Here is an 18143-nt window from a genome sequence, read left to right on the forward strand (position 1 = left end):
AAGAAACTGCCCATTTACCGATTTCAACTACCTAATAATGTGGTCAGAAATTTGCAATTTGGCCAATTTCACGAAAACTAAAAAATATGACAATTTCAAAATAAGGTCCAGAATGAACAATGCAGACATTCCTGGCTCTAAAATAACATTTTCTTTGCTCATCAGTCATGTCTCCAGGCCCCTCTTGCTTTCTATTTTGAATTTTTATTCAAACAAAAAATAGAAGACTTACTATTATGCAGACTACTGCAATACTGTAATAATTGTATAAATAACATCAACCCATTCATGACTGCATATTAGAATGGCTAGTTGGACATTTATTGGACAATGGCATCATTTGTTTACTTTTGAACATTGGCAAAAATCAAACATTTCCCCTACTTTGAGCTCCATTTCTAGGTTCTTTTTATAGTAAAATCAATCAAAATCACCTCTATTTCTATAATATGTTTTCCATTCTATCAAATGAAACCAAGAAATCAAGAATACAACCATAAATACTATACGAAAATAGACCACAAAGTCGGCATTTTAATTAAAAAAAAAAACGGTCGGAGTTTTTTTTTTCTCATTATGCACTGCGTGCTCCAGGATTTCTTTTATATGGTGCACACTGACCACACAGACCCATTCTCTCACATGTGGGCCTACCAGCTTTCTCCTGCTTGATTTGAAGCCGCTAGAATTTATGAGTATACATATATATATGTATATACGTCAAACACGGTACCTCGTAAGACGTATATATACGGCCGCGACAGTCAAAGGGTTAAAATGGTATAAAATACCGACAGGTTGTTAGGTAAGACACATATGCAACAGTTAGGTATCTTTATTTCGAAACGTTTCGCCTACACAGTAGGCTTCTTCAGTCGAGTACAGAAAAGTTGATAGAAGCAGAAGAGACTTGAAGATGATGTAATCAGTCCATCACCCTTAAAGTTTTGAGGTGGTCAGTCCCTCAGTCTGGAGAAGAGCATTGTTCCATAGTCTGAAACAATAATATTGCTTCAGACTATAGTCTGAAACAATAATATATTAAGTTAGCAATAGAACTAGGCATCAAAAAACAATAAAAAAGTACAATACACACATAGTGCACTCATTACTTACCTTAAAATATTTATAGTCTTAATCTAGGGTGAGATGAGTAGTATTTATTGTAAGAAATCAAGTGTGGTATGTACGGTAGTCAGCCGGGCTACCATACCAGGCCACCCAACCTACACATAATATTCTATTACATTTAAGCATCCCAGAGTGATAAAATGCATATACAGTTCACTCATTACTTACCTTAAAATATTTATAGTCTTAATGTAGGGTCAGGAGTGAGTAAACAAAATAAAACAAATAAATGAGAGAGAGAGAGAGAGAGAGAGAGTCAGTACATGAGGGAGGACATGCACAGAGTTATGTAAACAAACCAGGCGAACGTAAGTTTTGTAAACGAAGTGTACACGTCCGGTTTGTGTACAAGTTACATTGTGTACAAGTTGTCTCTACGTTGATACGGTAGAATAAATAAAGAAGAACACTCCCATTCTCATGTAACACCATTTTTAGAAGAAATGATGCTCTGAGTGAAAGCAATGGAAATAAGTCATTCTGTCTGACTTTTTTGGGTTATCCTAGGTTCTCTACACATATGCTGTTATGTATGATAATCTATGTAACTGTATTTGTGTATACCTGAATAAACTTACTTACATACATACAAAAGGAATAATTTTCTACAGTTACCCCCAATAACCCATTTTCTCTTATGTTGGACTGGAGGAAATGTTATTCTTGCCATTACTTGTACAAGTTATCTGGCTACCACATCTCATATTTATGCTTATTTATTCTATTGTGGGGTGCATTTATCATCTTTATATGTTATGTATCGTGTTTATTATATAATTTTGAAAAAAATATCATGGATGGATTAATGAAAATGTGTATATTAACGTAATATACGACATTTAACGAGACTCGGTGATTATTATTATTATTATTTCTAATATGGCGTCATTTGTGCAAGTCGTCTGCTACCACATCTCATATTTATGTTTATTTATTCTACTGTGGGGTGTATTTATCATCTTTATATGTTATGCAACGTGTTTATTATATAATTTTGAAAAAATATCATAGATGGATTAATGAAAATATGTATACATGTATTAACGTAATATACGACATTTAATGAGACTTGATTATTATTATCATTACTAATGTGACGTCTTGAGACATAAGACAGTCTTACTGATTTTAATGTGTACCTGCACACCAGCACAGTGTGTAAGTTTATTTAGGTATAGGTATACATAAGTATAATTATCAGAGTTTATATAAAATATGAAATATCTTTTAAAAACACTTGAAATTTTGTTGTTTCCAGACATAATGGAAAGACTTAGTGCTTGGATCTCACAGAGAATGTAAACAAACCAGGTTGGGCGCGGTGACCATATTAGAAAGTCAGGTGGGGGGAGCCATATAGCGAGTTTTGGTCATAATCTGAAATGACCATATTAGCGGAACGCCGTAAAGCGGGGCCCTACTGTATATTTATTAAGGTTGAAGCTACACCATGTTTGCACACTGTAGTTCATTATTATTACTGTGTACTTATGGGGTAGTAGCAGCTTGTACAAGTTATACAGTACTTTGTGACAAAAAGGTCACCTCTGTTAAGTGCAGGGGTCACCTCTGTTAAGTGCAGGTATCACCTCTGTTAAGTGCAGGTGTCACCTGTGTTATGTGCAGGGATCACTTGTGTTAAGTGCAGGGATCACTTGTGTTAAGTGCAGGGATCACTTGTATTAAGTGCAGGGATCCCTTGTGTTAAGTGCAGGGGTCACCTGTATTAAGTGCAGGGATCACCTATGTTAAGTGCAGGGATTGCCTGTGTTAAGTGCAGGGATCACCTGTGTTAAGTGCAGGGATCACTTGTGTTAAGTGTAGGGGTCACTTGTGTTAAGTGCAGGGGTCACCTGCATTAAGTGCAGGGGTCACCTGCATTAAGTGCAGGGGTCACCTGCATTAAGTGCAGGGGTCACCTGTGTTAAGTGCAGGGATTGCCTGTGTTAAGTGCAGGGATTGCCTGTGTTAAGTGCAGGGATTGCCTGTGTTAAGTGCAGGGATTGCCTGTGTTAAGTGCAGGGATTGCCTGTGTTAAGTGCAGGGATTGCCTGTGTTATGTGCAGGGATCACCTGTGTTAGGTGCAGGAGTTACCTATGTTAAGTGCAGGGATCACTTGTGTTAAGTGCAGGGGTCACCTGCATTAAGTGCAGAGATCACCTGTGTTAAGTGCAGGGATTGTTGTGTTAAGTGCAGGGATCACTTGTGTTAAGTGCAGGGATTGTTGTGTTAAGTGCAGGGATCACCTGTGTTAAGTGCAGGGATTACCTGTGTTAAGTGTAGGAGTCATCTCTATACTAAAATTAAACACATCATTAAGTTAAAGGATACAAAGTATAAATTTGTTTGGTGGTAAAGCAAGATTTGTCTTCTTGATGTAATCAATGGTAGTCAGTGCTGGTTTACGGATCATGAGGCAGGTCTCGGCAAATGTTTTACACTGAGTTGCAAACTGCTTGGGAATACCACCCAATCCAAAGAGTTGTTTTGCTATATCTTGTTCTAGAGTGTACCACAAGCCCAGTTGCTCCTCTGTCTGCAGTCCCTGAAAAAAATTAAAACATTATCAAAACATTTCAATGAAAAAATGCCATTACTTTTATTATTTGATATCACAGGTTTATATTTACAGTAGAACCTCCGTATCCACGGATTTGGTTTCCACTGTTTTGGTTTTCCACAGTTTACTGTGGTCTGAAAATAACCCTTAAGTTTACTTAATAATAGCCCCAAAGCACACAAGTAGTGATGGGGATAGTTCTTCAAAACAAGAGAAGTTGTGAAGTGCTTCCCATCTGTGAAAGAGTGCTAATTCTTGACATATTGTGCATAATTATCAATTAAATTTAATCATAGGTATACATGTAAATGAAAAACAACTTATATATAGGGTTTGTTACTATCCACAGTTTCAGGTATCCACGGTAGGTCTTGGAATGTATCCCCCACGGACATGGCAGGACTACTATATACAGCCTCTCCTCACTTACCGACATACTTGTTTACCGACAACTCGGAGTTACTGTGGGCAGCACAGTGTCTCAGCATCAAGCATCTCAGTCTCCTTACAGCCACTCAGTACACTAGCTTTTCAAGTCTCCAAGACTACATATTTGTACAAATCTGCACCTGATTGTGCACTCTATAGTACAAGATAGATGTGCAGTAGAGGAAAATGGAAGTAGTACAATAGAAGTTCATTGTAAAGGGGTTAGTGATGGGTCTCAGTATCAAGCAATCTCCAAGGCTACATATCTCGTCTATAAATTTGTACTTGACAGTGTACCCCATAGTACAAGATACAAGTGCAGCAGCGCTTGGAAGAGGAATGAGAGGAAAATGGAAGAAGTACAAAAGAAGTTCACAGTAAAGGGGTTAGCTGGTGTGATCGTCTGTGTTTACAGTTTTGGTCTCTCATGGCAGCTCAATTAAGAAATGATTAAACTCAGTGAACAAGATATTCGATGGTGATAATAATAATAATAAAGTTGGTACCTGACCAGCCGGGCTGTGGCCCGCACATTGGATTGCGTGCAGCCAGCAGAAACAGCCTGGTTGATCAGACTCTGATCCACCATGAGGCCTGGTCACAGACCAGGCCTCGGGGACGTTGACCCCGGAACTGTCTCCAGGTAAACTTCAGGTAATTAATAAAAAAATATAATTACAGGGGACCCCCGACTTACGATATTAATCCATTCCAGAGAGCACATCGTAAGATGAAATTATCGTAAATCGAATTAATTTTCCCCATAAGAAATATAATGGAAATCAAATTAATCCATTTAAGACACCCAGAAGTATGAAAAAAAAAATTTTTACCACATGAAATATACATTTTCCTACACACAAAAAGAAGGATACATGCGCAATATATATTGTGCATGTACTAGTGTACTAAATGAAGAATAAATGACACTTACCATTATTGAAGATGTGGTGATGAGTGATGAGACACTGTTTGTATCCTGGGAGTGCCTTTTCCTCCTGAGTAATGTAGGTACTGTTTGGCGTTTTCTTCCGGAACAGCCCTTATCACAGTGTATACCACTACAATTCTTAAATCTCTCAAACCAACCTTTGCTGGCCTTAAATTCACCAATACGAGCACTAGGTCCAGGCATTTTTTCCTGTTCACCTGGGTGTTAGGCGACTGATGTGGGTAGCATCCTAGGGGACAAGATTAAGGACCCCAATGGAAATAAGTTAAACAGTCCTCGATGACACACTGACTTTCTTGGGTTATCCTGGGTGGCTAACCCTCTGGGGTTAATTGTTTCTCGGTATTCTCGACAAGCCACACCAACAACAGTCTCTCCACATCTTTGAGTAGTACAGCTGACCATGGTGCAGCAGCAGCTGACCGTGGTACGAGAGTATTTCTCACCCTTTTTACCACAGGGTTGACACTAGATGCTTTCTTTGGGGCCCATGGTGGCTTATTTAGTAGTTACAAGCATTAAAAACGCTGGAATAATACAAAATTTATCGAATGTATGTGTGCAATCATCCGCCCTGGCTTGTAAACAATGTCACACTAGGTCAGCTGAGCGCTCAGGCCAAACGGACCAGACGGCCGTGTTCAGGACAAATGATGTAAGTCGAGCTTTTCAACGTAGGTCGGGGTCAAATTTTTACACTGACAAGCATCATAAGTCGGTTCTATCGCAGGTTGAAGCCATCGTAAGCCGGGGGTCCACTGCAACCACTCTGGGGAGCTTTAAATGTAGCTGACATTTAAAGCACTCCAGACCAATTGTTATTATTACAAAAAATAAATCTTTACCTTTATCTTAATTAGTTATTATTATTAATTATTATTATTATTATTATTATTATTATTATTATTATTGTCATCATCAACATACCTTGTTCACTGAGTTGAATCATTTCTTAATTAAGCTGCCACGCGAGAGACAGAATGTACACACACAGACGAACACACCATCTATTACCTTTACTGTGAACTTCTTCCATTTTCCTCTTGTTTTTTTTCCTCTTTCAAGTGCTGCTGCACTTATAACTCTATCATGTACTATGGGGTGCACAATAGACATGCAGTAGCACTTGGAAGAGGAAAAACAAGAGGAAAATGGAAGAAGTACACAGTAAAGGGGTTAGATGATGTGTTCGTCTGTGTGTTGACATTTTCTGTCTCGTGGCAGCTTAAGAAATTATTGAACTCAGTGAACAAGGTATATTGATGGCGATGATAATAATAATAATAATAATAATAATAATAATAATAATAATAATAATAATAATAATAATAATTAATAATAATGATCACTCTGGGGCACCTTAAATGTCATACGTATTTCATATAAGTTTGGTAGCTGACATTTAAAGAACTCCAGAGCGATTATTATTAATTATTATTACAATGGCACTACGGATTTAGACCACTTTTTTGGGCGAAATCTTGGTCCAGATTTCGTACCTCCCCCTGGAAATCATATCAGACGCCTGCCCGCCCGGGAAGCGGCCACTCATGCGTACGTATCTCAGTCTGGCTCTGTCACTGGTTGGGTGAGCATTACTTCATGTGTTCATCTGAAATATTTCCCAATAATCTATTGTTTTTGTGCTTAATTATTGGGTGCAACTGCGAAATAAGCCACCATGGGGCCAAAGAAAGTTCCTAGTGCCAGCCCTTTGGTAAAGAAGGTGAGAAACATGATAGAATTCAAGAAAGAGATTGTAGAAAAATACGAAAGTGGCATACGTTTAGCCAAACTTGCCAGGATGTATGGGAATAAAATCAACAATCGGTTCCATCATGGCAAAAAAAGTAGAAATCAAGGAAGCTAAAGTCGCAAAAGGGGTAAATATGCTAATGAAACAGAGATCACAAACAATCGAAGATGTGGAGAAGTTGTTGTTGGTGTGGCTCAAAGAAAAACAGTTAGCGGGAGATAGTGTTGTGGAGTCGATCATTTGCGAAAAGGCAAAGCAGTTGCATGTGGATCTCGTAACAAAAATACCTAGAACAAGTGCTGCTGTTAGTGAATTTAAGGCCAGAAGAGGCTGGTTCAACAGATTTAAGAAGCATAGTGGCATACACATTACTGTAAGGCATGGCGAGGCTGCAAGTTCAGACAAACGTGTGGCCAAAGAATTCATTGATGAATTCAAGGAGTACACAGAGGCTGAAGGAGTCATCCCCCAACAAGTGTTCAATTGTGACAAAACAGGCCTCTTTTGGAAGAAAATGCCAAAGAGGACCTACATCACGCAGGAGGAAAAGGCGCTGCCAGGACACAAGCCTATGAAGAATAGGCTAACTCTTTTGTTCTGTGGTAATGCTAGTGGGGATTTCAAAGTGAAGCCTTTACTGATGTATCACTCTGAAAAATCCCAGAGTGTTCAAGAAAAACAATGTCATCAAGAGTAAGTTGTGAGTAATGTGGAAACCTAATAATAAGGCATGGGTCATGAGGCAAATTTTCATCGACTGGGTCCATGAAGTGTTTGACCCGAGTGTGAAAAAATACTTCCTGGAAAATAACTTGCCACTCAACTGCCTCCTGGTACTAGACAATGCTCCTACTCATCCTCCAGATTTGGAAGACCAATTGTTGAGGGACTTCAGTTTTATAACAGTGAAGTTCTTGCCTCCTAACACCACTCCTCTCATCCAGCCCATGGACCAGCAGGTCATTTCTTACTTCAAAAAACTCTACACAAAAGCAATGTTTCAAAGGTGCTTTGAAGTGACCTCGGACACTGAACTGACCCTAAGAGAGTTCTGGAGGAATCACTTCAATATCCTCCATTGCATAAGCCTTATAGGTAAGGCTTGGCAGGGAATGACTTCCAGGACTTTGAACTCTGCTTGGAGAAAATTATGGCCAGAATGTGTCCTCGACAAGGATTTTGAAGGGTTAGAGGCTGACTCTGGCAACCCTACACCTGCTGTGGAATCTATTGTGTCTTTGGGGATGTCCATGGGGTTGGAGGCGAGTGGCCAGGATGTGGAAGAGTTGGCGGAGGACCACAGGGATGAGCTAACCACTGAAGAGCTGCAAGACTTTCAACTGGAACAGCAACAGACTGCAGCTGAGGAAACTGCTTCAGAGGAGGAGGAAGAGAGAGAGGAGAATGTGCCTTCTTCAGTGATAAAGGACATGTGTGCAAAGTGGAATGAGTTGCAAACTTTTGTGGAAAAATATCATTCTGACCAAGCTGATACAAGTCATATCTGCAACATGTTCAGTGACAATACCTTGTCCCATTTTAGGCAAATCTTAAAGAAGACGCCAGAAACAGAGCTCTCTGGACAGATTTTTAGTGCGACAGGAGTCCAGTGCCAGTAAGAGACAAAGAAGGGTAGTAACCTCAGATAGGGCTTTGATACCTGAAGTCCTTATGGAGGGGATTCCCCTTCCAAACAATAAGCTTTCCTCTCTCTCCCCTCCTCGCCTTCTTCCATACGCCAACAAGAGCCTTCAATAAAGGTATGTAATAGTGATTTAACTGTACATTTATCCATTTCATTAGTGCTTTATATTTATTTCTCATTGTCTTCTGTATGTAAAACTTTAGTTATTATTGAAGGTAAGTAATGAATGTACAGTGGTCCCTCAATTATCGTCCTTAATCCATTCCTGGAAGTGGGACTATTATCAAAATGGACTATTATCAAAATAGACGATTTTCGAATCAATTTTCCCCATAAGAAATAATGTAAATCCAATTAATTCGTTCCAGACACCCAGAAGTACCAACAACAATTTTTTTACCTAAAAGATAGATTTACATGCACAAAAGAATGAACATTCAACATGACAGTTACCTTTATTGCAGGCTGTTGTTGATGAATGGAAGACAGAGAGGAGGAGAGAGAGAAGAGAGGTTATTGTTTGGAAGGGGAATCCCCCTCCAAGGACTCTAGGTCACTTCAGGGGTCACTTCCCTAGCATAAATATAGATTTACATGCAGAAAAAAATGCCAAATACAGTGGACCCCCGACATTCGATGGCATCGACATTCGATAAATCCGACATTCGATGCATTTTAAGGCAAAAATTTTGCCTCAACATTCGATACGATTCGTATGAGACATATCCAAGTGTGGCCTGAACTGCCCCGTGTGTGCCAGTGTTTACAAACCAGCTAGTGTGCGCACATCTAAGGATACATTCGGTACATTCCATATTATCCATATTATCACTGTTTTTGGAGCTTGTTTCTGCAAAATAAGTAACCATGGGCCCCCGAGAAAACTTCTAGTGCCAACCCTTCGAGAAAAAAGGTGCTAATGACTATTGAAATGACGAAAGAGATAATTGCAAAGTACGAAAGTGGAGTGCGTGTGTTGGAGTGTATGATGAAACTGGTAAAGAAATTGCCTGCAACTAGTGGTGATGTGAGTGAATTTAAGGCCAGCAAAGGTTGGTTTGAAAGATCTAAGAATCGTAGCGGCATACACAATGTGGTAAGGCATGGTGAGGCTCCCAGTTTAAGTCCTAATGGAAGGGGATTCCCCTTCTAAACACTAACACCATCCACACTCTCCCCTCCTCCCATCCCATCAATCATCACCAGATCTTCATTAAAGGTAAGTGTCAATTATTCTATTGTTATTAATCTTTTGTTATTTTTGTTATTGTAATTATTCTATTGCATTAAACTTAATATTACATGTGGTAAAAAATTTTTTTCCATACTTTTGAGTGTCTTGCACGGATTAATTTGATTTCCATTGTTTCTTATGGGGAAAATTAATTCGACTTTCGATATTTTCGACATTCGATAGCTCTCAGGAACGGATTAGTATCGAATGTCGAGGGTCCACTGTAAATGTAAAGCACTAATAAAATGTATAAATGAACATTGGTAATAGGGGTAGTTGATGAGTGGAATGGTCTGTCTAGTAGGTTGATCGAAGCTAAAACATTGGGTAGTTTCAAATTTAGGTTGGATAAATACATGAGTGAGAGGGGTTGGATTTGAGTCGGACTTGCACCTGAGCTTATTGCTTGGGTAGCATTTGTTCTGTTAATGGGTTGCATTTTTGAAGTGCCAGCCTAGTATGGGCCAACAGGCTTATTGCAGTGTTCCTCCTTTCTTATGTTCTAAAAGCTATGGCTTGGGTAGTTTCAAATTTAGGTTGGATAAATACACAAGTGACAAGGGTTAGGTTTGAGTTGGACTTGCACCTGAGCTTATTGCTTGGGTAGCATTTGTTCTGATAGTGGGTTGGATTTGTGAAGGACTGGCCTAGTATGGGCCAGCAGGCCTTCTGCAGTGTTCCTCCTTTCTTATGTTCTTATTGGAGACTTGTTTGTGTGAGGGAGGGATGGCAAGTTTATTGTTGGAGAATATGACACTAATATCAACCCTACCTATCACAATTCAACTAATATGACATAATAAACAATATTAATAACATAGAAACATGGAATATACTCTAGAATGAATAAAATAAGCCATTACGTATGTGAAGAGAGGTGATGTGTTGTTGTTGGGTGCATAAGGGCCACTGAGAGTAAGCCGTCCATAATGGTGGTGAAGCAGCAGCTGAGGCGGTGGTGTTTTCTGTAGCCCTATATAACTCCAACAACATTGGAGGAGTTGGTAGAATCGCTGAATTACTAAAGAAGGAACCGTCTACCACTATCACTACGACCTTCTACCACTATTACAACTGTTACCATCACCACTACTACCTTCTACCACCATCACTACCACCATCAACCACTATCACAACTGCTTCCACTCTATCACCACCACCTTCGTATTTTTCTGCAAACTTTTTCATAAATTATATGTGTTTCTCACATTCTTTACCAAAGGGCTGGCACTAGAAGCTTTCTTTGGAGCCATGGTAGCTTATTTAGCACTTGCAAGCACTAAAATCAATGGCAGGCCCAGGTGGCTCAGAGCGTAAGTTCGCGTCCCGGACGAAGGACGATTAGCGAGTTAACGGACCATTTGCGAGCCAATGTTTAGACGAAATAACGGGACTATTTCCGAAATGAACGACTTTCAGGACGGACGATTATTGAGGGACCACTGTATTGTAAATGCATTTCATCGCTCTAGGGCTCTTGAAATGTTGTAGTATATTATGTGTGGGTGGGGTGGGCTGGCTTGGCTGGCTACCATACCTCCCACACCTGATTTTCCACAAATAAATATTACGACTCACCTCTCACCCTACATTAAGATTACAAATATTTTAAGGTAAGATACGAACCGTCGTTCAGTCGAGTTTTTGCTTCAGGATACAAAAGAAATTTCAGGATGTGAACTTCCCCCTCAAGGGTGGTTCCTTAAATAAATAAATAAATAAATAAAATATATATTTATATGATGCTCTGAGTGAAGGCATACAAAAGGAATAATTTTCTACAGTTACCCTCAGTAACACATTTTCTCTTATGTTGGACTAGAGAAAACGTTATTCTTGCCGTCACTCGTACAAGTTGTCTGGCTACCACATCTCACATTTATGTTTATTTGTTCTACTGTGGGGTGTATTTATCATCTTTATATGTTATGTATCATGCTTATTATATAATTTTTAAAAAAATATCATACACCGATTAATGAAAACGTGTATATTAACGTAATATATGACATTTAATGACTCAATGATTATTATTGAGTATTATTATCATTACTAATATGGCATCTCGAGACATAAGACACAGGTACAGGTATACATAAGTATAATTACCAGAGTATATATAAAATATGAAATAACTTTTAAAAACACTTGAAATTTTGGAGTTTCCAGACACAATGGAGAGACATGGTGCTTACGGAGCTCATGGAGAATGTAAACAAACAGGGTGGGGTGCAGTGACCGTATTAGAAAGTCAGGTGAGGGGAGCCGTATAGAGAGTCTAGGTCATAATTTGGAATGACCGTATTAGCGGAACGCCGTAAAGCAAAATCCGTAAAGTGGGGCCCTACTGTATATACTCTAGAATGAATAAAATATGTGATATGTTTCTCTCTCCCTAACTGACGAGTGTTGCTGCGTTGTTTGTTGTTGGGTGTATAAGGGCCACTGAAGGATAAGTGTTACATAGTGGTGGTGATGGCAGCAGCAGAGACGGTAGTGTTGTCAGTAGTCCTATATAATTCCAACAACATTGGAGGAGTCAGTTTCATGCTGACCTTTTTCTATCGATTAATCGCTTAACTTACTTGCTACACTTTATCACTGGCTGGTGCTATAGCCTTTATCGACTCATGCTCCTTTAGTATCATACATATCACAGAATCACTGAAACACTGAAGAAGCACATTCTCCCTTCTCTCTTCCTCCTCCACTTCGGTTCTTTGCTACGAGTTCGGTTTTTAATTTTATCGTGTTTCTCACTTCCTTTAACAAAAGGCTGCCACTATGAAGTTTCTTTGGGCCCATGGTGGCTTATTTCAAAGTCACAATCAATAAACAAGCACTAAACACAATTAATTTATTGTGAAATATTTGTGCCAGCCAAAACACGGAGCACAGGCCAAAACTTGGGACAAAATTTAGCCCAAAAAAAAAGCAGTCGAAACTCGAAGCGGCCAATACTCAGGGCGGTCGAAACTCAGGGTTTCACTGTACTTTTAATTTCAAGGGTCCTGACAGTGAAAGAGTTAAATGATGTATGCAGAATATGCCTGTAAATACTCATGCAACATTATTAGCACTATAATTCTACCACTCCACAAAATGCACATCAATGATCTGATACAAATTCAATGTACATTAACTGCACTTGCCTAACTTTATGTAATACACACAGAATTAAATGGATTGCAAGTTCTAAGATAATGGTAGTGTGCCCAAAATGCTATGCATAAGAAGTGACTTTCTTTTGCACATTTAATTGTATTAATTACATTGGAACCTCGGTTTTCGTATGCCCAAGTCTGTATGTAAAACTATAGTTATTCTTTATAAAACGTATTTTTTGTTAAAATTTCCCCTAAGAAACAACGTAAATCCAATTAATCCATTCTAGACACCCAAAAATATTAACAAAAAATACACTGGTTGTTCAATATACACCTACCATCCGACTTACGACCGAGTTCGGTTCCGAGAAACAGGTCGTAAGTCGAAATGGTCGTAAGTCGAACTTTACTACTGAATATCAACAAAACATTTTTGTAATGACTTTATTTTATTGTTTTATTTTGGTATTTCATGTTTTACTTTACTTTTTATGTTGTTAGTACTGTATTTTATACTGTAAGGTTTAGGATAAACACTGTGTACAACACAAATAGTTGTTTATTTCCCAAAAATTTGGCATAAAAAACACGGTCGTAAGTCGAGTGGTCGTAAGTCGAGCAGGTCGTAAGTCGGATGGTAGGTGTATTTATAGTTGGAGTAGTAAGAGAAGTTAATACTCGGGTGTTGGCAAGAGGTGTCGGGTTAAAAGATAAAGAATCTAACACAAAAAGGGACACTATGATGACACTGTGCTCTTGGGAGATTCTGAAGAGAAGTTGCAGAGGTTGGTTGTTGAGTTTGGTAGGGTATGTAAAAGAAGGAAGTTAAAAGTGAATATAGGAAAGAGTAAGGTGATGAGGATAACAAAAAAATTAGGTAATGGAAGATTGGATATCAGATTGGAGGGAGAGAGTATGGAGGAGGTGAATGTGTTCAGATATTTGGGAGTGGACATGTCAGCAGATGGGTCGATGAAGGATGAGGTGAATCACAGAACTGACGAGGGTAAAAAAGTGAGTGGTGCACTGAAAAGTCTGTGGAGACAAAGAACTCTATCCATGAAAGCAAAGAGGGGAATGTATGAGAGTATAGTTTTACCAACACTCCTGTATGAGTGTGAGGCATGGGTTGTGACTGTTCCAACATGAAGAAGGACTGAGGCAGTGGAGATGTCATGTCTGAGGGCAATGTGTGGTGTGAATATAATGCAGAGTATCTGTAGTTTGGAGATTAGGAGGAGGTGTGGGATTACCGAAACTATTATCCAGAGGGCTGAGGAGGGGTTATTGAGATGGTTTGGACATGTAGAGGGGATGGAAGGAAATAGAATGAATTCGAGATTATATAATTCTGTAGTGGAGGGAAGGTGGGGTAGGGGTCAGCCCAGGAAAGGTTGGAGGGAGGGAGGTAAAGGAGGTTTTGTGTGCAAGGGGCTTGGACTTCTAGCAAGTGTGCGTAAGTATGTTAGACAGGAGCGAATGGAGACAAATGGTTTTTAGGACTTGACGTGCTGTTGGAGTGTAAGCAAGGTAACATTTATGACGGGATTCAGGGAAACCAGCAGGCTGGACTTGAGTCCTGGAGATGGGAAGCACAGTGTCTGCACTCTGCAGGAAGGGTGTTAATGTTGCAGTTTTAAAACTGTAGCATAGACATGCCTCTGGCAAGACAGTGATGGAGTGAATGATGATGAAAGTTTTTCTTTTTCGGGCCACCCTGCCTTGGTGGGAAATGGCCGATGTGTTAATAATAATAAAAAAATAAAAACTATAGGTTTACATACAGACTAGGGCATATGAAAACCAAGGCTCCACTGCATCTTTTCACTATAATTATATAGAAGCTGTAACCAAATGAAGTGTAGACTTCTGAAAGTTCTATGTGCAGTAACGTCATAGAAGCTAAAACATTGTGTAGTTTTAAAAATAGGTTAGATAAATACATGAGTGGGTGTGGGTGAGTGAGCTGGACCTGATTAGCTTGTGCTACTAGGTCTGATGCCATGCTCCTTAAGTGAATGTGAACTGACCTGACTAGGTTGGGGCATTGGCTTGGGCTGGTGAGGGACTTGGATCTGCCTTGCATGGGCCAGTAGGCCTGCTGCAGTGTTCTTTCTTTCTTGTGATCTTATGTCCAATAAAAAAAGAATTTTATTTTTAAAAGCATCTGAAGGATGACCATTACAACCATAGAGTCTGAAAGTAGATGCTGACAATTATGTGAGAGAGATGCTAGGCAATGTTTTGCTACTCACAGGTTGATTAAGAGATGTGCGAGGTGCTGTGACCTTCACTGCAGGTGATGCTTCATTGCTCCACCATCTTGCTTCCCTCCCCACAGCCACATTCCTCACTAGTGCACTACAACCACCTGAGGAGAAGCAGAAAAGTACAAGTCGTACAAAATGTCTAATATTAAAACACAAAAATTAACCAAACATCAATTTAAATACTATTTAACAATATAATTACATGATACAATAGAGAGTCAAACAATTATAACTACTGTAAATATTTAACCCTTTCAGGGTTTCGGCCGTACTAGTACGGCTTACGCACCAAGGTTTTTGACGTACTAGTACGCCTAAATTCTAGCGCCCTCAAACCTAGTGAGAGAAAGCTGTAGGCCTACATATGAAAGAATGGGTCTATGTGGTCAGTGTGCGCAGTATAAAAAAAATCCTGCAGCACACAGTGCATAATGAGAAAAAAAAAAACTTTGACTATGTTTTTGGATTAAAACAGCGACTTTGCACTGTATTTTCGTATGGTATTTATTGTTGTATTCTAGTTTTCCTGGTCTCATTCTATAGAATAGAAGACATATTACAGAAATTGAGATAATTTTGACTGATTTTACCAAAGTTAAAAAGTAAATAAATCATGCTAAGCGTCCAATGCACGTCAACTGGTGAGTCTAATATTCTTTCTGGTGGCTAACAATGCCCTGAGTTATGATGGGTGGCTAACACTGTCCTGAATTATGATGGGTGGCTAACACTGCCCTGAGTTATGATGGGTGGCTAACACTGCCCTGAGTTATGATGGGTGGCTAACGCTGCCCTGAGTTATGATGGGTGGCTAACGCTGCCCTGAGTTATGACGGGTGGCTAACACTGCCCTGAGTTATGATGGGTGGCTAACACTGTCCTGAATTATGATGGGTGGCTAACACTGCCCTGAATTATGATGGGTGGCTAACACTGCCCTGAGTTATGATGGGTGGCTAACACTGTCCTGAATTATGATGGGTGGCTAACACTGCCCTGAGTTATGATGGGTGGCTAACACTGCCCTGAGTTATGATGGGTGGCTAACACTGCCATGAGTTATGATGGGTGGCTAACACTGCCCTGAGTTATGACGGGTGGCTAACACTGCCCTGAGTTATGATGGGTGGCTAATGCTGCCCTGAGTTATGATGGGTGGCTAACACTGCCCTGAGTTATGATGGGTGGCTAACACTGCCCTGAGTTATGATGGGTGGCTAACACTGCCCTGAGTTATGATGGGTGGCTAACACTGCCCTGAGTTATGACTGGTGGCTAACACTGCCCTGAGTTATGATGGGTGGCTAACACTGCCCTGAGTTATGATGGGTGGCTAACACTGCCCTGAGTTATGATGGTGACTGCCCTGAGTTATGACGGGTGGCTAACACTGCCCTGAGTTATGATGGTGACTGCCCTGAGTTATGATGGATGGCTAACACTGCCCTGAGTTATGATGGATGGCTAACACTGCCCTGAGTTATGATGGGTGGCTAACACTGCCCTGAGTTATGATGGATGGCTAACACTGCCCTGAGTTATGATGGGTGGCTAACACTGCCCTGAGTTATGATGGGTGGCTAACACTGCCCTGAGTTATGATGGATGGCTAACACTGCCCTGAGTTATGATGGGTGGCTAACACTGCCCTGAGTTATGATGGATGACTAACACTGCCCTGAGTTATGATGGGTGGCTAACACTGCCCTGAGTTATGATGGGTGGCTAACACTGCCCTGAGTTATGACGGGTAGCTAACACTGCCCTGAGTTATGACGGGTAGCTAACACTGCCCTGAGTTATGATGGGTGGCTAACACTGCCCTGAGTTATGATGGGTGGCTAACACTGCCCTGAGTTATGACGGATGGCTAACACTGCCCTGAGTTATGACGGGTAGCTAACACTGCCCTGAGTTATGACGGGTAGCTAACACTGCCCTGAGTTATGATGGGTGGCTAACACTGCCCTGAGTTATGATGGATGGCTAACACTGCCCTGAGTTATGACGGGTGGCTAACACTGCCCTGAGTTATGACGGGTAGCTAACACTGCCTACCCCGGGTTATCCTGACACTCAGTGTTATAAAACTGGATTCTTAACCTGGGTTAGTGTAGCCACCCAGGATAATCCGGGGTAGGAAGAGTTGCATATAACAATATACACTGAATGTTATACACAGCAATATACATTAGTGTTGTACATAGCAATAAAAAGGGACAGTGTATTTGTCTTCTTACCAAAATCAGAAAAACTTTGGAAAATATTGCGGGAGAGAAGCCTGGCCATGTTGATGTTATTGTGGTGAGTGTTAAGGGTTACCACAGGTGACCTTCACCTCCAGCCAACTCTCCCTGAGAGGGACATAAACAGAATTAAGGGTACCAGAACTGGTCAGATCGCGCACCCTCATCCCTTATATAGGGGGAATGAGTTAGTCAGTACTTGGGCTGCTACATTTGGCTATGACAATCTTTCCAGTATATATACCATGAGCTATATAACTGGGTAGCTCCCTAAATCTTGGACCATATGAACATAAGAAAGAAGGAACACTGCAACACGCCTACTGACCCATGCGAAGCAGGTCCATGTCCCCCCCTGGATTAGCCCAATGGCCCACCTAGTCAGGTCACTTCCACTTAAGGAAGGAGCACGGCATCAGACCTAGTAGCACAAGCTAGGTCAGGTGCAACTCACACCCACCCACACTCACTCATGCATTTATCTAACCTATTTTTAAAACTACACAACGTTTTAGCCTCTATAACTGTACTCGGGAGTTTGTTCCACTCATCCACAACCCTATTACCAAACCAGTGCTTTCCTATATCCTTCCTGAATCTGAATTTTTCCAACTTGAAACCATTGCTGCGAGTCCTGTCTTGGCTGGAAATTTTCAGCACGCTATTTACATCCCATTTATTTATTCCTGTTTTCCACTTATACACCTCGATCATATCATCCCCTAATTCTACGCCTTTCTAGAGAGTGCAGGTTCAGGGCCCTCAGTCTATCCTCATAGGGAAGATTTCTGATACATGGGATCAACTTAGAC

At 40.3% G+C, this 18143-nt stretch overlaps 1 protein-coding gene across 2 annotated transcripts in view; it reads right to left on the reverse strand.

Moving 5' to 3' along the window:
• The window catches only part of mRpS29 (mitochondrial ribosomal protein S29), a 193406-nt gene extending 175969 nt beyond the window's left edge, over nt 1-17437 (reverse strand). For both annotated transcript variants that reach the window (XM_053795726.2, XM_070099839.1), the window contains exons 1-3: nt 17326-17437; nt 15071-15186; nt 3464-3677 (exon numbers count right to left, since the gene is read on the reverse strand). In XM_053795726.2, the coding sequence (XP_053651701.2) occupies nt 3464-3677; nt 15071-15186; nt 17326-17374 (379 nt within the window). In that variant the 5' untranslated portion in view covers nt 17375-17437. The remainder of the gene's footprint in view (nt 1-3463; nt 3678-15070; nt 15187-17325) is intronic.
• Between the last annotated feature and the right edge of the window lie 706 nt (nt 17438-18143).

Source organism: Cherax quadricarinatus, chromosome 69, assembly GCF_038502225.1.
Source record: "Cherax quadricarinatus isolate ZL_2023a chromosome 69, ASM3850222v1, whole genome shotgun sequence".
In the NCBI taxonomy this organism is placed as follows: domain Eukaryota; kingdom Metazoa; phylum Arthropoda; class Malacostraca; order Decapoda; family Parastacidae; genus Cherax; species Cherax quadricarinatus.